The 12512-nt window shown below is 39.6% G+C and overlaps 1 protein-coding gene and 1 long non-coding RNA gene across 2 annotated transcripts; one reads left to right on the top strand and one right to left on the bottom strand.

Moving 5' to 3' along the window:
• Positions 1 to 2067: 2067 nt before the first annotated feature.
• On the bottom strand, positions 2068 to 6573 carry LOC136356014 (uncharacterized). Its single transcript, XR_010740656.1, has 9 exons — positions 6430 to 6573; positions 5404 to 5590; positions 3910 to 3991; positions 3676 to 3799; positions 3414 to 3465; positions 2983 to 3249; positions 2793 to 2891; positions 2522 to 2656; positions 2068 to 2406 (listed from the first exon to the last, which is right to left on the bottom strand). It is a non-coding gene; the product is annotated as an uncharacterized lncRNA (long non-coding RNA).
• On the top strand, positions 2905 to 5730 carry LOC4337260 (farnesyl pyrophosphate synthase). Its single transcript, XM_015779594.3, has 12 exons — positions 2905 to 3244; positions 3395 to 3419; positions 3638 to 3753; positions 3860 to 3946; positions 4041 to 4157; positions 4247 to 4335; positions 4451 to 4502; positions 4867 to 4962; positions 5032 to 5076; positions 5150 to 5239; positions 5314 to 5385; positions 5492 to 5730. The coding sequence occupies exons 1-12, from the start codon at positions 2984 to 2986 to the stop codon at positions 5618 to 5620; spliced, it is 1179 nt and encodes a 392-aa protein (XP_015635080.1). The 5' UTR covers positions 2905 to 2983; the 3' UTR covers positions 5621 to 5730.
• Positions 6574 to 12512: the final 5939 nt, after the last annotated feature.

Genomic DNA, 12512 nt, shown 5'->3' with positions numbered 1-12512 from the left:
CAATCCGTAAGGATTCAGTGGCTCATCTTCATCAACCATCTCTTGTGCTTCTGCAGCAAATGTTAACCCCAACAGTTAGGAATCAAAGAAATTGAATGGCAAAGCGATTTTAGTTCTCATATGTGGAGTAATAATGAAGAAAGATACATACTTATCGATGATTTGTGTAGGTCATAAACAACCATTAGCCGTCTCTGCAGGATTGCCGCCATGAAGACAAACATAGAACACATGCCAAACATGACAGTGATAGGGAATGTCTCGTCATCGTCGTCGCCTTCTTCCTCTGGCTTCTTGGCCAACGGCGGCGATGGCCGGTCGCATTGTCTTATTCGTTGGTTTCTTGCCAACCGGAGGCGATGGTCGCCTCGTCGTCTTCCTCGGGTTTCTTGGCGAATGGCTGCGAGGGAGATCGTCGTTTGATCTTGTCAATGGTTGGATGCAGCGGGCAGGGAGGAGATCGTGGAGGCGGCAGTGGACCAGGTGAAGGTGCTGGAGGACACGGTGGCCGTGCTGGAGCCTGGCTGGAGGCGTAGTGGCGTACCTGGAGGTGCAGCCGTGCAGGTTGGCGGCACCGCCGCCGCCGCCGAGGTGTCCGTGTCGTACCGGGAGGCGGGGAGAGAGAAGGAAGATAGGAGGGTGAGAATGACATGCAGGACCCACGTGGGTCCCACCATCTTTAGTTTCTTTTAACTGACACGTGGACGTCCAGTTTTTATTATTTTTGGGATCGAATTGTCACGTAAGCGCCACGTCAGATGTACACCGAGTCAAATTAGCCATGTAGGTGCCACGTCAGCCAAAACCGATATCAAAACCGCCGAGGGACCTCGTTTGCCCGGTTTTCGTAAGTTGGGGGACGGGTCGTATCCGGTTTTGCGGTTCAGGGACGAAAATCAGACTGGGCGACAAATAGAGGGATCTAAAGTGAACTTATTCCAAAATTAGGATAGCCAACTCTAATGAGAGATCCTAAATTCAAAATGTCACACTCCCACCAAATTAGGTCTTTCCTTAGATCTTGTCTGGGCCGTAGCAATTTGATTGTGAATATTATTCAGAGCCAAATTAGGCCCATCATAAATTAGAGAACCGATCCAAATTGGGCCATGCTAATTGGAAGGAGGACTGGACGACCTGCCTAACCGGCCCATGCATTCATTCATGATCAACTACTAATTAGCTGATGCGCATCTTCAGAGTGACAGTCCCAGATTAAAGCTAACACAGCAAACATCCAGCTAGATATGCTTTCATCTCAATTAGTTCTTGTAATCCACTAGCTTCTTGCTAAACGTTCTAGTGAAAGATGTAATTGTGTTTTCATATCAATAAAACGCGCCAAATGGCTTCCCTAAAAAAAAATCATCCAGCAAATCATTTCAATTCGCTCCCATTCAGGCCCAACAACCCCACGTCCCGGCTTTACTGACACTACGCTAAATCCAGCAAAGTTCATGGACGAACATGCATGTTCCGGCGATCAACCGGCTCATAATCTCAGCGGTTTCCGCACCTGCCACTGTTGCAGCAACAGGCAACCACAGCTGCCGTTGCCGCAACAGTACGCGTAGTTAGAGACGCAGCGTGCTCGCATGTTAGGCGTCACGTGAAGCAGCGGCCTTAGATCGAGCCAAGCACGCGAAAGTTGGCCCAAATGGCGTCTAGAATTGGATTTTTTTTCATTTTCAATTTTATTTTTTTAATATTTACAGAAATATTATACCATCTAAAATATTTACACAAATGCAATTTTTGCCGTACTAAAAATGCATTTTTCTAGTTTTTTTTCAACTTGTCTGTCCCTCACGTCACCCTGCCGCCCTACTTCTGTAAATATTTTCGCGGTACAATATTTCTGTAAATATTAAAAAATAAAAATGAAAAAAATTCTCTAGAATTGAGCCTACGTACGTGCTGTAGAGTTTAGTTGGCGATGATGAGATAATACCTGGTCGGCCGACGTACGTACCTGACGGCCTGAAACGCTGGATCGATCGAACCTGTGTTTAGCTTCTCTTCTTCTGTAATCAGAGGATAAGAGCGATAAAGGCAATAACAAGCTGAGAAATAAATGCAACTTGTTCAGACTTCAGAACTTGATTGATTATAACTTAGTACTTCATCCACTCTAAAATATGAAAAATTTTAGGTTGTTTAGTAAATACTTTTTTGAAAGGAATCAGCACGAGATTGTGCTATTTCATTAGATATAGGCGTAAAAAAATACAACCCCTAGGGGCAAAAAAAAAAGAGCTGTACAAAATTACATAAGCGCTATGATTAAGTTGGTAGGAATTCTCCAAGTCGCCTTGCGCCTGCCATTATCCAGGTTCTTGCCTCTTCCTTTATTTTTGCTATAAGATTGGGGGCCGCCGTTTCCTTGTGCTCGAAGATCCTTTGGTTCTGTTTAGTAAATACTAAGGTTAAGTCAAAATAATATTTCCTTTTAGTAACTGCTGTTAATTTAAATACTTGAAAATCCTTATATTTTGAAACAACATAACGATATTCTAAGTACCTCTTCACAGGCAGGCCTGCAACATGCGTCACGCAGACTTTGATGATTGATGCATCATGCATCACGTGCTCATGGTGGCAGAAGGGGTCGGCAACGTAGCTTGCTGTTCTTTTCGCTATGATGACGCCAATGGAGCTACGAAGTAGGAAATACATTGGTATTTCAGTATTTCAGTAACCAGTTCCACGAGCAGCAATAGCTAGCTACCACCGCCCGAACCACCTGTTTGGCAGAAAATTGAACACTCGCATGAGCTCAGCAAAAGGCCTACCTTCTGGTTCGATCTTCTCCCGCCACGTTCTGCACTTGTGCAGTCAACAAGCAACCGATCCAGCTTCGGGGGCCTCTACAAATACAGCTCCTCCATAGACTTCACTTACCTCGCAAATCACAAGCAACATCACCACAGATCGATCGAGACAGCTACTGACATCAACGTGAAAAAGGGAAGAAGAACTAACCATGTCCATGCAGGAGATGCTCCGCATTGGAGACGACGACGGCCGGAGCGATGCTCTGGAACGCGAGCTCAAGGAGAAGCTGAGGTTGCGCGGCGATGCCTCACCGGCGAAATGCACCAGGCAGGAGCAGCGGTGGCGGTCTGATCATGGCATCGTCGACGCCCGCGAGAGGTTCGTGCAGGCGTACGGCCGCCTCAGGGACGATCTCGTCGGCGACGACTCGTGCGAGCTCACCGACGAAGCCAGGCGCTGGCTTGCTCAGGTATACTGTATATACATTATTCACTTGTAACGGGGAAACTGAAGCTAATATTTTATATAATTTCATTGTTGAAGAAAGTGAAGTTAATCTTCTATATAGTTTCAGTGCTAAAAGTTTTGATTCCTTCTTATCTTTATTTTCTTTGGGCAGATGATCGACTACAATGTACCTGGAGGTGAGGAGGCATCTTCTAAAGCATTGCAAGTCTGAACATCTCTGATCTGAAAATTGGACAAGTGTTAAAAAAATATAGTGCACACTTTACATTCAGAGAGTGCAAGTGAATCTAGCTGAGTTTCGGTTTTGAAAAAAAAAAAAAGAGAAAAAACCTTTTACAAGTGTCTCAACTCTCAAGTCACAAAATTTTCAATGCAATCTTCTGTTTCTCTAAAGGAAAGTTGAACCGAGGGCTGTCAGTGATAGACAGTTACCTGCTGTTGAAACAAGGAAGTGAGGTTACTGAAGATGACTTCTTCCTTGCTTGTGTGCTTGGTTGGTGTGTAGAATGGGTAATGTTGCTCAATCCATCTGCTCATCATCCTTTTATTCCTGAATCTGCTCATGCCGATACTAACAGGTTTCAATTATCTTTGGTTCTATCAAAAATGCATGTAGTTTCAAGCATGTGCACTACTACTTGATGACATCATGGACGATTCACATACCAGGAGAGATCAGATTTGCTGGTACCGGCGACCTGAGGTTCTTCAACCCATCTTCACATGATACTCTGATTCTCTTAATAAGCTGTAACAAAACAGGCCACTTAGTTCTTCCACCTATATTTCTGTTACAGGTTGGCCTCAGGGGTATAAACGATGGTATCATACTAAAATGTCACATCTTGATAATGATAAAAAAGTATTTCAGAGAAAAGCCTTACTTTCTTGATATCTTAGAAATATGGAGCGAGGTCAGCAAACATCTGAATTACTACTGAAACATCAATTATCATAATTTCTGATGGTGGTTGATACTGTTTAGAATGGATATTTTGTTCAGATAGCTCTGCAGACTTCTCTGGGGCAGATGCTTGATCTTATTAGCACACATACTGGAGCAGATGATCTTGCAAAATACAGTATTGAAGGGTACATAATCTAGATCCATCTACCTCTCCCTCTCTTTTATTTAATATTTGATTTGCTTATGATAATATTGGGATGTTGCTCGTATTCAATAACTATCTTTTCTCTTGTCATGTAGCTACCGTCGCATTGTTAAGTACAAGACAGCGTACTACTCCTTTTACCTTCCTGTAAGTCTGGAAGACCGAAACTCAGATGCAGTCCTACTTTTCACTTGTCATAACGTCATGTATCTGAATATAGGCTGTAGAACTGTACAAGTTCTTCAAGTTCACGATATCATATGAATCAGATAAATAGAGGGGTTTCTTTGCGGCAAACTCTTGAAAAAAGGTGCAGGAAAAACATGTTGAGGAAGAATGAAGTAGGCTATCCTAAATTCTGATCATACCTGTCCTCAGTTGCTACATGAATCTTTTTCAGACAGAAATTACGTTCTTCAGATGATAATTGTGGCGTGCAGTACATTGGTTGGTAATCTATGTATCTTCAATTAGTGCATTATGATGTTCACATTTTCCTCTACAACTATAGGTGGCCAATGCTTTGCTCTTATCTGGCGCAAAACTTGAAGACTTCAGTGGTCTAAAGGATATACTTATTGAAATGGGCATATATTTTCAGATACAGGTATATGGCATGCTTTTTTTTCTTTAATGAAACCTTAAAGTCAATTTTACCTTTACTTTGCCTTTTCAGGATGACTACTTGGACTGTTTTGCTGACCCTAACACCATAGGCAAGGTAAGGACAAAGATCAAAATAGTTTTCAGCAACTAAGAGAACAACTGACAGCTGACATTATTCTACATTGAAGATTGGAACTGACATCGAAGATCATAAGTGTTCCTGGTTAATAGTACAGGCTCTTGGTCATGCTGACAACAATCAAATAGAAGTACTACATGTAAGTTACCATCTTGTTCTATCTGAAAAAGTATGGACATGAACAGAAATAATAACCTCCTGCGCAATTCACAGAGGAACTATGGCAAGAAGGATTCAAGTTCTGTTTCCGAAGTAAAGAGGACTTACGCGGCGCTTGATTTGAAAGTATGCCCGTGATGTTACCTTTTCTTTAGCTCATTTCACATTGCTTGCTGTAGTAATGTAGATATGGGCCATTGATTTGGCTGACTGTGAGTTCTGTCCTCCCCAGGATATCTTCTCCGAGTTCGAACGTCGATGCTACAACCACCTGGTCACCTCTATCGAAGCTCAGAAGGATCATGCAGCACGGGAGATCCTGATATCATTTCTGAAGAAAATTCATCAAAGGAAGAAGTAGTTAATAAGTTATAACAATTATGACCTGTATGAGCTTATGGTAACATTTAAAAATGATCGAAATCTATCTCCCCATAAGTTATAATAACACTATCTCCGGTTTCAAACGTATGACGATGTTACTTTTTAATTCGTTTGAGTTTAAGCAAAAAAAATCAATGGGTGTCACATACATTTAAAAACGGAGGGAGTTTCAAGTTACCAACGGCCATATTCATTGCAACATTCGTAAATCAGATTAAAGGAAAAAAAGATCAATACAATGCTTGGGTTCCCAATGACTTTGCTTCTTACATTTCTCTAGTACGATTGGTCGGATCCAATTGATCAATATTTACGAATGGTCTAGCAGCAATGATTTGTGCACATGAATCCAATCACATATCCTTAGGCCATGTTTAGATCCCACCCTTAAACGTTTGAACACCTGTATGAAGTATTAAATATAGGCTTAAAAAATAACTAATTGCACAGATTGCGACTAATTTGCGAGACGAATCTTTTAAGTCTAATTGCTCCATGATCTGACAATGTGGTGCTATAGTAAACTTTTGCTAATGACGGATTAATTAGTCTTAATAAATTCGTCTCGCAGTTTACAGACAGAATCTGTAATTTGTTAGTCTACGTGTAATACTTCAAATGTGTGTCCGTATATCCTATGTGACCCGCTAAAACTTTTTACCCCTGGATCTAAACACAGCCTTAGTAACACGGGGATTTTCTCCGAGACTTAAATCGGATTCGCCATATTTTCTCGATGAATTTAAACTGGATTTTCTCCGAGACGGAAGGATCAGCAGATCATACCTTTGCCAGCTTTCTCGTTCACTGGGATAGGAGATGGCCAGCCGCAGCCGAAGCCCAAAAGCGCCATGGATTCTCTCTTCGAGCACATCCGCCGCTCCGCCCTTGCGTCGCCTAGCACCCGGAAGTACAGCACCGTAGCAAGCCAAAGCCAGGTAAGAACTGTACCCATCTCCGTACGAATGCCATGATCGCATCAGAATTCAGAACACACCATCACCTCATCTGTTTATCGCTGATGTCTGAAACCTGCACTGCAGCAGTGTGTTTTTGTTGAATGGCGATTTTATCAAGTGATGAGACGCACCATCGCATTCGACGGTGTACCTGGAATGTAGAAGCAACAGGACAGCGATTTATTCCTCTTATTCTGGGATTATCTCACACTTCAAGCACAAATTTCTCTGAGAAAAATTTGTTTATCTACATTTTATTACAGGGAGGGAAAGATAATTGGAGATTTGCTGAGAAGCAGCGATGGCGGAATTTGGGTATTTGCTCAAAGCTTCAGACAGGTATTACAGAGACAAATAGATTTAAATTACATTGCTTTGAGAGATAACACTAAACAATGTCTGAAGAAAAATCTTTTGAGTGATGCCTGATAGTCACAGCAATTTTTCACACAATTCCCTGTTTCTAAATCAAGGGCTAGCAGAGATCGATAGTTATCTGCTGTTGAAATATGGAATCAGGATTACAGTAGATGATTTATTTGGTCCCTTGCATCTTCTTGTATGGTGTTTAGACTGGGGGGTAGCCATGCTCAAATCATCTGCTCACAGTCACTTTTCAGTAATTTTGTTCCCTTCTTTTTCATCCATACCAATTGCAATATCATGCGAATCTATCTATTATATACTAAAAGTCCATTAAACTTCCTACAAACGCTCCTAAACCGCCACGTGCCCCCCTACAAACGCTCCTACGCCGCCACGTGGCACTCTAATAAATTAGAAGAATTAAGCAAAGCATCTAGCCGTTGGTTTTCATTTAATCTGGTGGACCCACTATTTTTAAACGTTAGATATAGCATAAAAAATATCAATTAGATTTATTATTATCTTTAAAAATCCACACATGCCCTGTACGTGTACGTGCATGTACGTTACATATTTTGTACGTGGGCCCCACTCCCCCTTTTCTTTTTTCTTTTTCACTAACACATGAGAAAAAACAAAATTCATATTCCAGCCCATATGGTTCGGAGTATGTACTTGCATGTAGGGCCTCACGTCCCCACTTTTCTTGTCTTTTTCCTTTTTTTCACTCACATGAGATAAAAACCACGTTAATAATTTCAACCCATAGTTGTACAAATATAAGTTATTTTGAGTTCGTATTGTACTATACGCACGTCATCGAAATATTCATAAAATATCTAAATAAATGAATAATATACATTATATAATCTATCTATCTATTATATACTAAAAGTCCATTAAACTTTCTATAAACACTCTCAAACCATCACGTGGCGCTCTGATATATTAGAGAAAATCATAAAAATTCTAAGAAAAAAGAAAAACATCTACCCCTTGATTTTACACTTAAATTGGTGGGTCCTATATTACACACCGTTAGATGAAATTGATCTTAAAACAAACCAAGTACTATAGGGTCCCACCTCTCCTCCTTCTCCCGCACATGTGTGGGTATACGTATGTACCATGGTATGTATGCTTCCTTCCCTTCTTTTTTTTCCTTTTTTCTTATTTTCCCCATTTATATAATAGATATATATATATATATATATATATATAAAATCATAATTTCACCAACAAAGAATGCTCACAGGTAACTAAATTAGCTCTACAATTTTTGAAAATAAAATTTACACCATTATATGTTACCATTAAATTAATAATGTTATATATTTTCTACATAAACATGTGTACTCATTATTTTGTACTATTATTTTCACATAATACACTATTTTAAAATAAAGTTTACACAATTATATTGTGTACCTATCAAATAAACAATTTTAATCTATATTAACTAATTTATATGTGCACTTAAACCGATGGACCCATTATTTAAATCATCGGAACTATTTTTTATTACATTGGACTATTATTCTCAAATAATGCACTAAAGTCTACATCATTATATTGTGTACCCATTAAATTAAAAATTTAAAATCTATAATAACTAATGTACACTTATAAAGAACCGGTGGACTCATCATTTAAATCATCTGATATATTATTTGCTAATAAATAAAGCGTCCGAAGTTCTCTTTTTGGCCCGCTACACAATGCACGTCTGCACCTTTACCTTTTGCACGCGTGACAAAGCATCGTGTCTGAGGCATCTAAGGTGATTATGACTGCCGCAGCACTAACGTTTTGCCACATATAAATTCATACATGGAGAAGATTAATTTATTAATAACATGAAAAGAAAATTAGAGGTGTGATGCAGCAAGAGCAGAATTAAGCAATATGGGTTGCGTTTTTTCTAACACTTAGCTCTATTTAAGTTGAAATCGAGAGTTAATTACAGAATAATTATAATGTATTGTGTTATGTCGTGTTTGGATTTTGTACTATTTGTAGCTCTATTTAAGTTGGAATCGAAAGTTAATTACATAATAATTATAATGTATTGTGTTATGTCATATTTGGATTTTGTACTATTTGTTGGTATACGTAAAAGAAATCATTATGTTATAATATGAGCAAAATATTAACGAATATCAATAGAACTCTTACAAAGACAAGAGTGCTATAAGGAAGTTTAAGACCCTCTTTTTTTCCTTGATTCTATAGTTGGATTTTCGTTTGCACGCTTTCCAAGTTTCTAAACGGTGTCATTTTTAAACAACATTTTAACTTTTTAGAAGTCAATTCATTCATGTATACCCTCAAATAGCTATCACATAAATAAGATAATTCATCAATTTCAGCTGTCCTAAACCCTAAGTAGTATATATTTTTTTCATGCGAGTCATGGTGATCATTAAATTAGGGATCAACGGATAATCAAAGTCGTAAGATGAATATGTACAAACTACTATCAACATCTGTAAATTGGTGTCAAAATTAATTGCTACTAATTAGACATCTAATGGCTTGCTAGCCACATAATTAATTTCTCTCGACATGTATATAAACATGCACGAAGCTAGAACAAATATTACCATATGCCCCATACATATATATTAAGCGGTTAATATTCTAATTACATGTGTTAAGTCCTTTAAAATTTCTTAAAGTGCTCTCAAGCTGTCACGTGGTGCTCTAATAAATTAGAGGAAATATTAGAAATTCTATGGAAAGAAAAGCAAAGTATCCATTACTTGATTTTCGGTTAAATCGGTACGCCCAATATTATAAACCGTTATATTAAATTGATCTTAGAGCAAACTAAATACTGCAAGGTCCCACCTCTCATCCCCTGGCATAGGTACGCACCTACGTACATGGGTACGTACGCTTTCCATCCCTTTTTTCATTTTTCCCTTTCTTTTTCTTTCTATGCATACACTCCCCTCCCCCCTTTCCTACTATATCATGCGCCTTCATGAGACAATTTATCACAAGAATTTTGAGTATCTTGCTCTCGTATTTTTCATTTGTGGCCATACAACACGATATGTATATGAATGGCCTGTATGATATTTAACTAGCAATAGTTTATTATTTACTCGAGAAAAAAATGATTCAAAAGTCGTAAGTACTTAATTCATCTCCTACTCAAAGTTTGTGAATGGTTTTTTAAGATACATTAAGAAAAATAGAACCCTTAAATAATCATAAAATGACATTATCCGAGCTTTAGTTTGCCCTTAATCTATGAGACAAAATTTTTGAACAACAATAATCTTATCTTTCAATAATATAAGTGCCCACGCATGCGCGCGGGCCACCTTCCTAGTTGACTTAATTCACACACGAGAGATCAAATTTTCTGGCAGTGAAGTCCTGATGTTCTTCAGCAGAGCATACCTATCCATTTTCAGTTTCAGATGGAGCATGTTTTTTTCCCCTAAATACGCTCTATTAATGGAACCTAAAATCTATAATGGTGGTGGTGATTGGCAGAACTGCGACTGACATGTGGGCCATGGTATAAGTATAAGTTATGAGTGTTTGACATGTCTTCGCTGTGCCCCTGCGGCTTAGAGGTTCGCGCACAATTGCTTCTGGCCTGCGAACAATTCCTGGATTTCTGACATCCGCGGCGCCCTCAATGTCCCAATCATCTCCCAGTTTCTCCTTGTTTAGGATGCGGTGCTTCACATTCAGCTTTCGCCGGGTGTCGGTGATCGTCTTGTTTAGCGCTGGACGAGTGACCAATGCTACTCGGTGCGTTCGGCGTACCAGGCGCTCTTCTATGGCCAGCACTCTTTTGCATGTGCTGATCTTCTCTGGCACGCGAAGGGTCCTGTTAAATGCAAATTATTTCTCTGGTTTGCATTTCAGCAGCGTTGTTGGACGGCTGATCACCTCCAGAAGCGTGGCATCGATTCAGCAGCGCTGTCGGACGGCTGATCTCCTCCATAAGCGTGGCATCGATAGCCACTCGGCTTGCCCCTTTTGCGCTCAGGAGCTTGAGACGGCGAACCACATCCTCTTCGATTGTGTGTTCGCTTGTTAGGTCTGGTTATGGGTGTTGTCCCCTCCTGGCTGGGCTGCCCTCTCCCCGCCCCCCCTGGTGGCACTGGCTCCAGGACTGGTGGCCATCTTCTAGGGCCTGTTTACCTGAACGCCTCCGTACCGGCTTCGACTCCCTGATCCACCTGGTCTCTTGGCAACTGTGGAAGGAACGGAACTCTAGGGTTTTTGACTCTGCACTCTCTTCGGTCTCAGTGGTTTTAGAGTCCATCCTTTCGGAAGGCCGGCTATGGTCGTTAGCGGGCGTTGCTTCCTTTGGGGATTTGTTGGGAGTGTAGCGTGACTCTGTCCCCTCCCACTGATTGAAGTAGCATTACCCGTCGTACGTGTTTTTCTTTTTCTTCCTTGCTTTTTGTCTTTGTTTTCTTCCACCTCTAGGCATAAGCTAGTCTGGCTGATTGCGTTGTGTAACAAAACTCTTTTCTTCTAATATATTGACGTGAATTCTTTTTGTGCGTTCGTGAAAAAGTGTTTGGCTAGTTTTTTCTGTATTTTTGTGGAGTAGCTGTACGTAGTCTTACTCTTTTGCTAGTCTTGCATTACTCTATAGGACACAGTTCTTTAATTCTCTATTGATTTGCTTCTTGCTATCTTGACTTAAAAAACTCACAAACTTTTTAGGGTTTTATTGTAATTTAAAATGAGATAGGCAAAACACTTTATTGACGATTACATATTTTATAATCACATCAAAAGGCATCTTGTTATCACGATTGGAGTCATCAGTCTGTACTGAAAACTAATATGATATTTTACTTTTTTTTAAGTCGAATAAGCCAATATTTTTTCAAGAGTAAAGTCCATCATCGGTCCCTAAACTTGTACCGCTGTGTCATCCCGGTCCCTAAACTCGCAAATCGACCGTTCAGGTCCTCAAACTTGTTCGATTGTGTCATCCCGGTCCCTAAACTTACAGATCACTCGTTTAGGTCCTCCAACTTGTTCAGTTGTGTCACCCCGGTCCCTAAATAAGACGGTCTAAAAACTTTATATCAAAAAATAATTCATAACTTTTTCATGTAAACTCTAATGAAGACAAACTTTATATCAAAATTGTAGCCCTAGACGCGACCTACAACTTTGTAGTTGAAAAGTTTTTGAATTAAAACTGTTTAGGGCCCCAAAATATTATTGTATGTTTATAGATTTTGAAATTTTAATTTTAAAATTACATTTTGGGACAAAAAATGACTTAAAATAAAAAAATTAACTACAAAGTTGTAGATCGCGTCGAGGGCTACAAGTTTGATATAAAGTTTATCTTCATTAGAGTTCACATGAAAAAGTTATGAATTATTTTTAAATATAAAGTCTTTAGACCGTTCTATTTAACCCAGATGATATTCAAATCCAAGTTTAGAGATCGGGGTGACACAACTGAACAAGTTGGAGGATCTAAACGAGTGATCTGCAAGTTTAGGGATCGGGATGACACGGTCGAACAAGTTTGAGGATCTAAACGGT

This window comes from Oryza sativa, chromosome 4, assembly GCF_034140825.1.
Source record: "Oryza sativa Japonica Group chromosome 4, ASM3414082v1".
NCBI lineage: Eukaryota > Viridiplantae > Streptophyta > Magnoliopsida > Poales > Poaceae > Oryza > Oryza sativa.
This window is presented reverse-complemented; position numbering and strand designations above follow the sequence as displayed.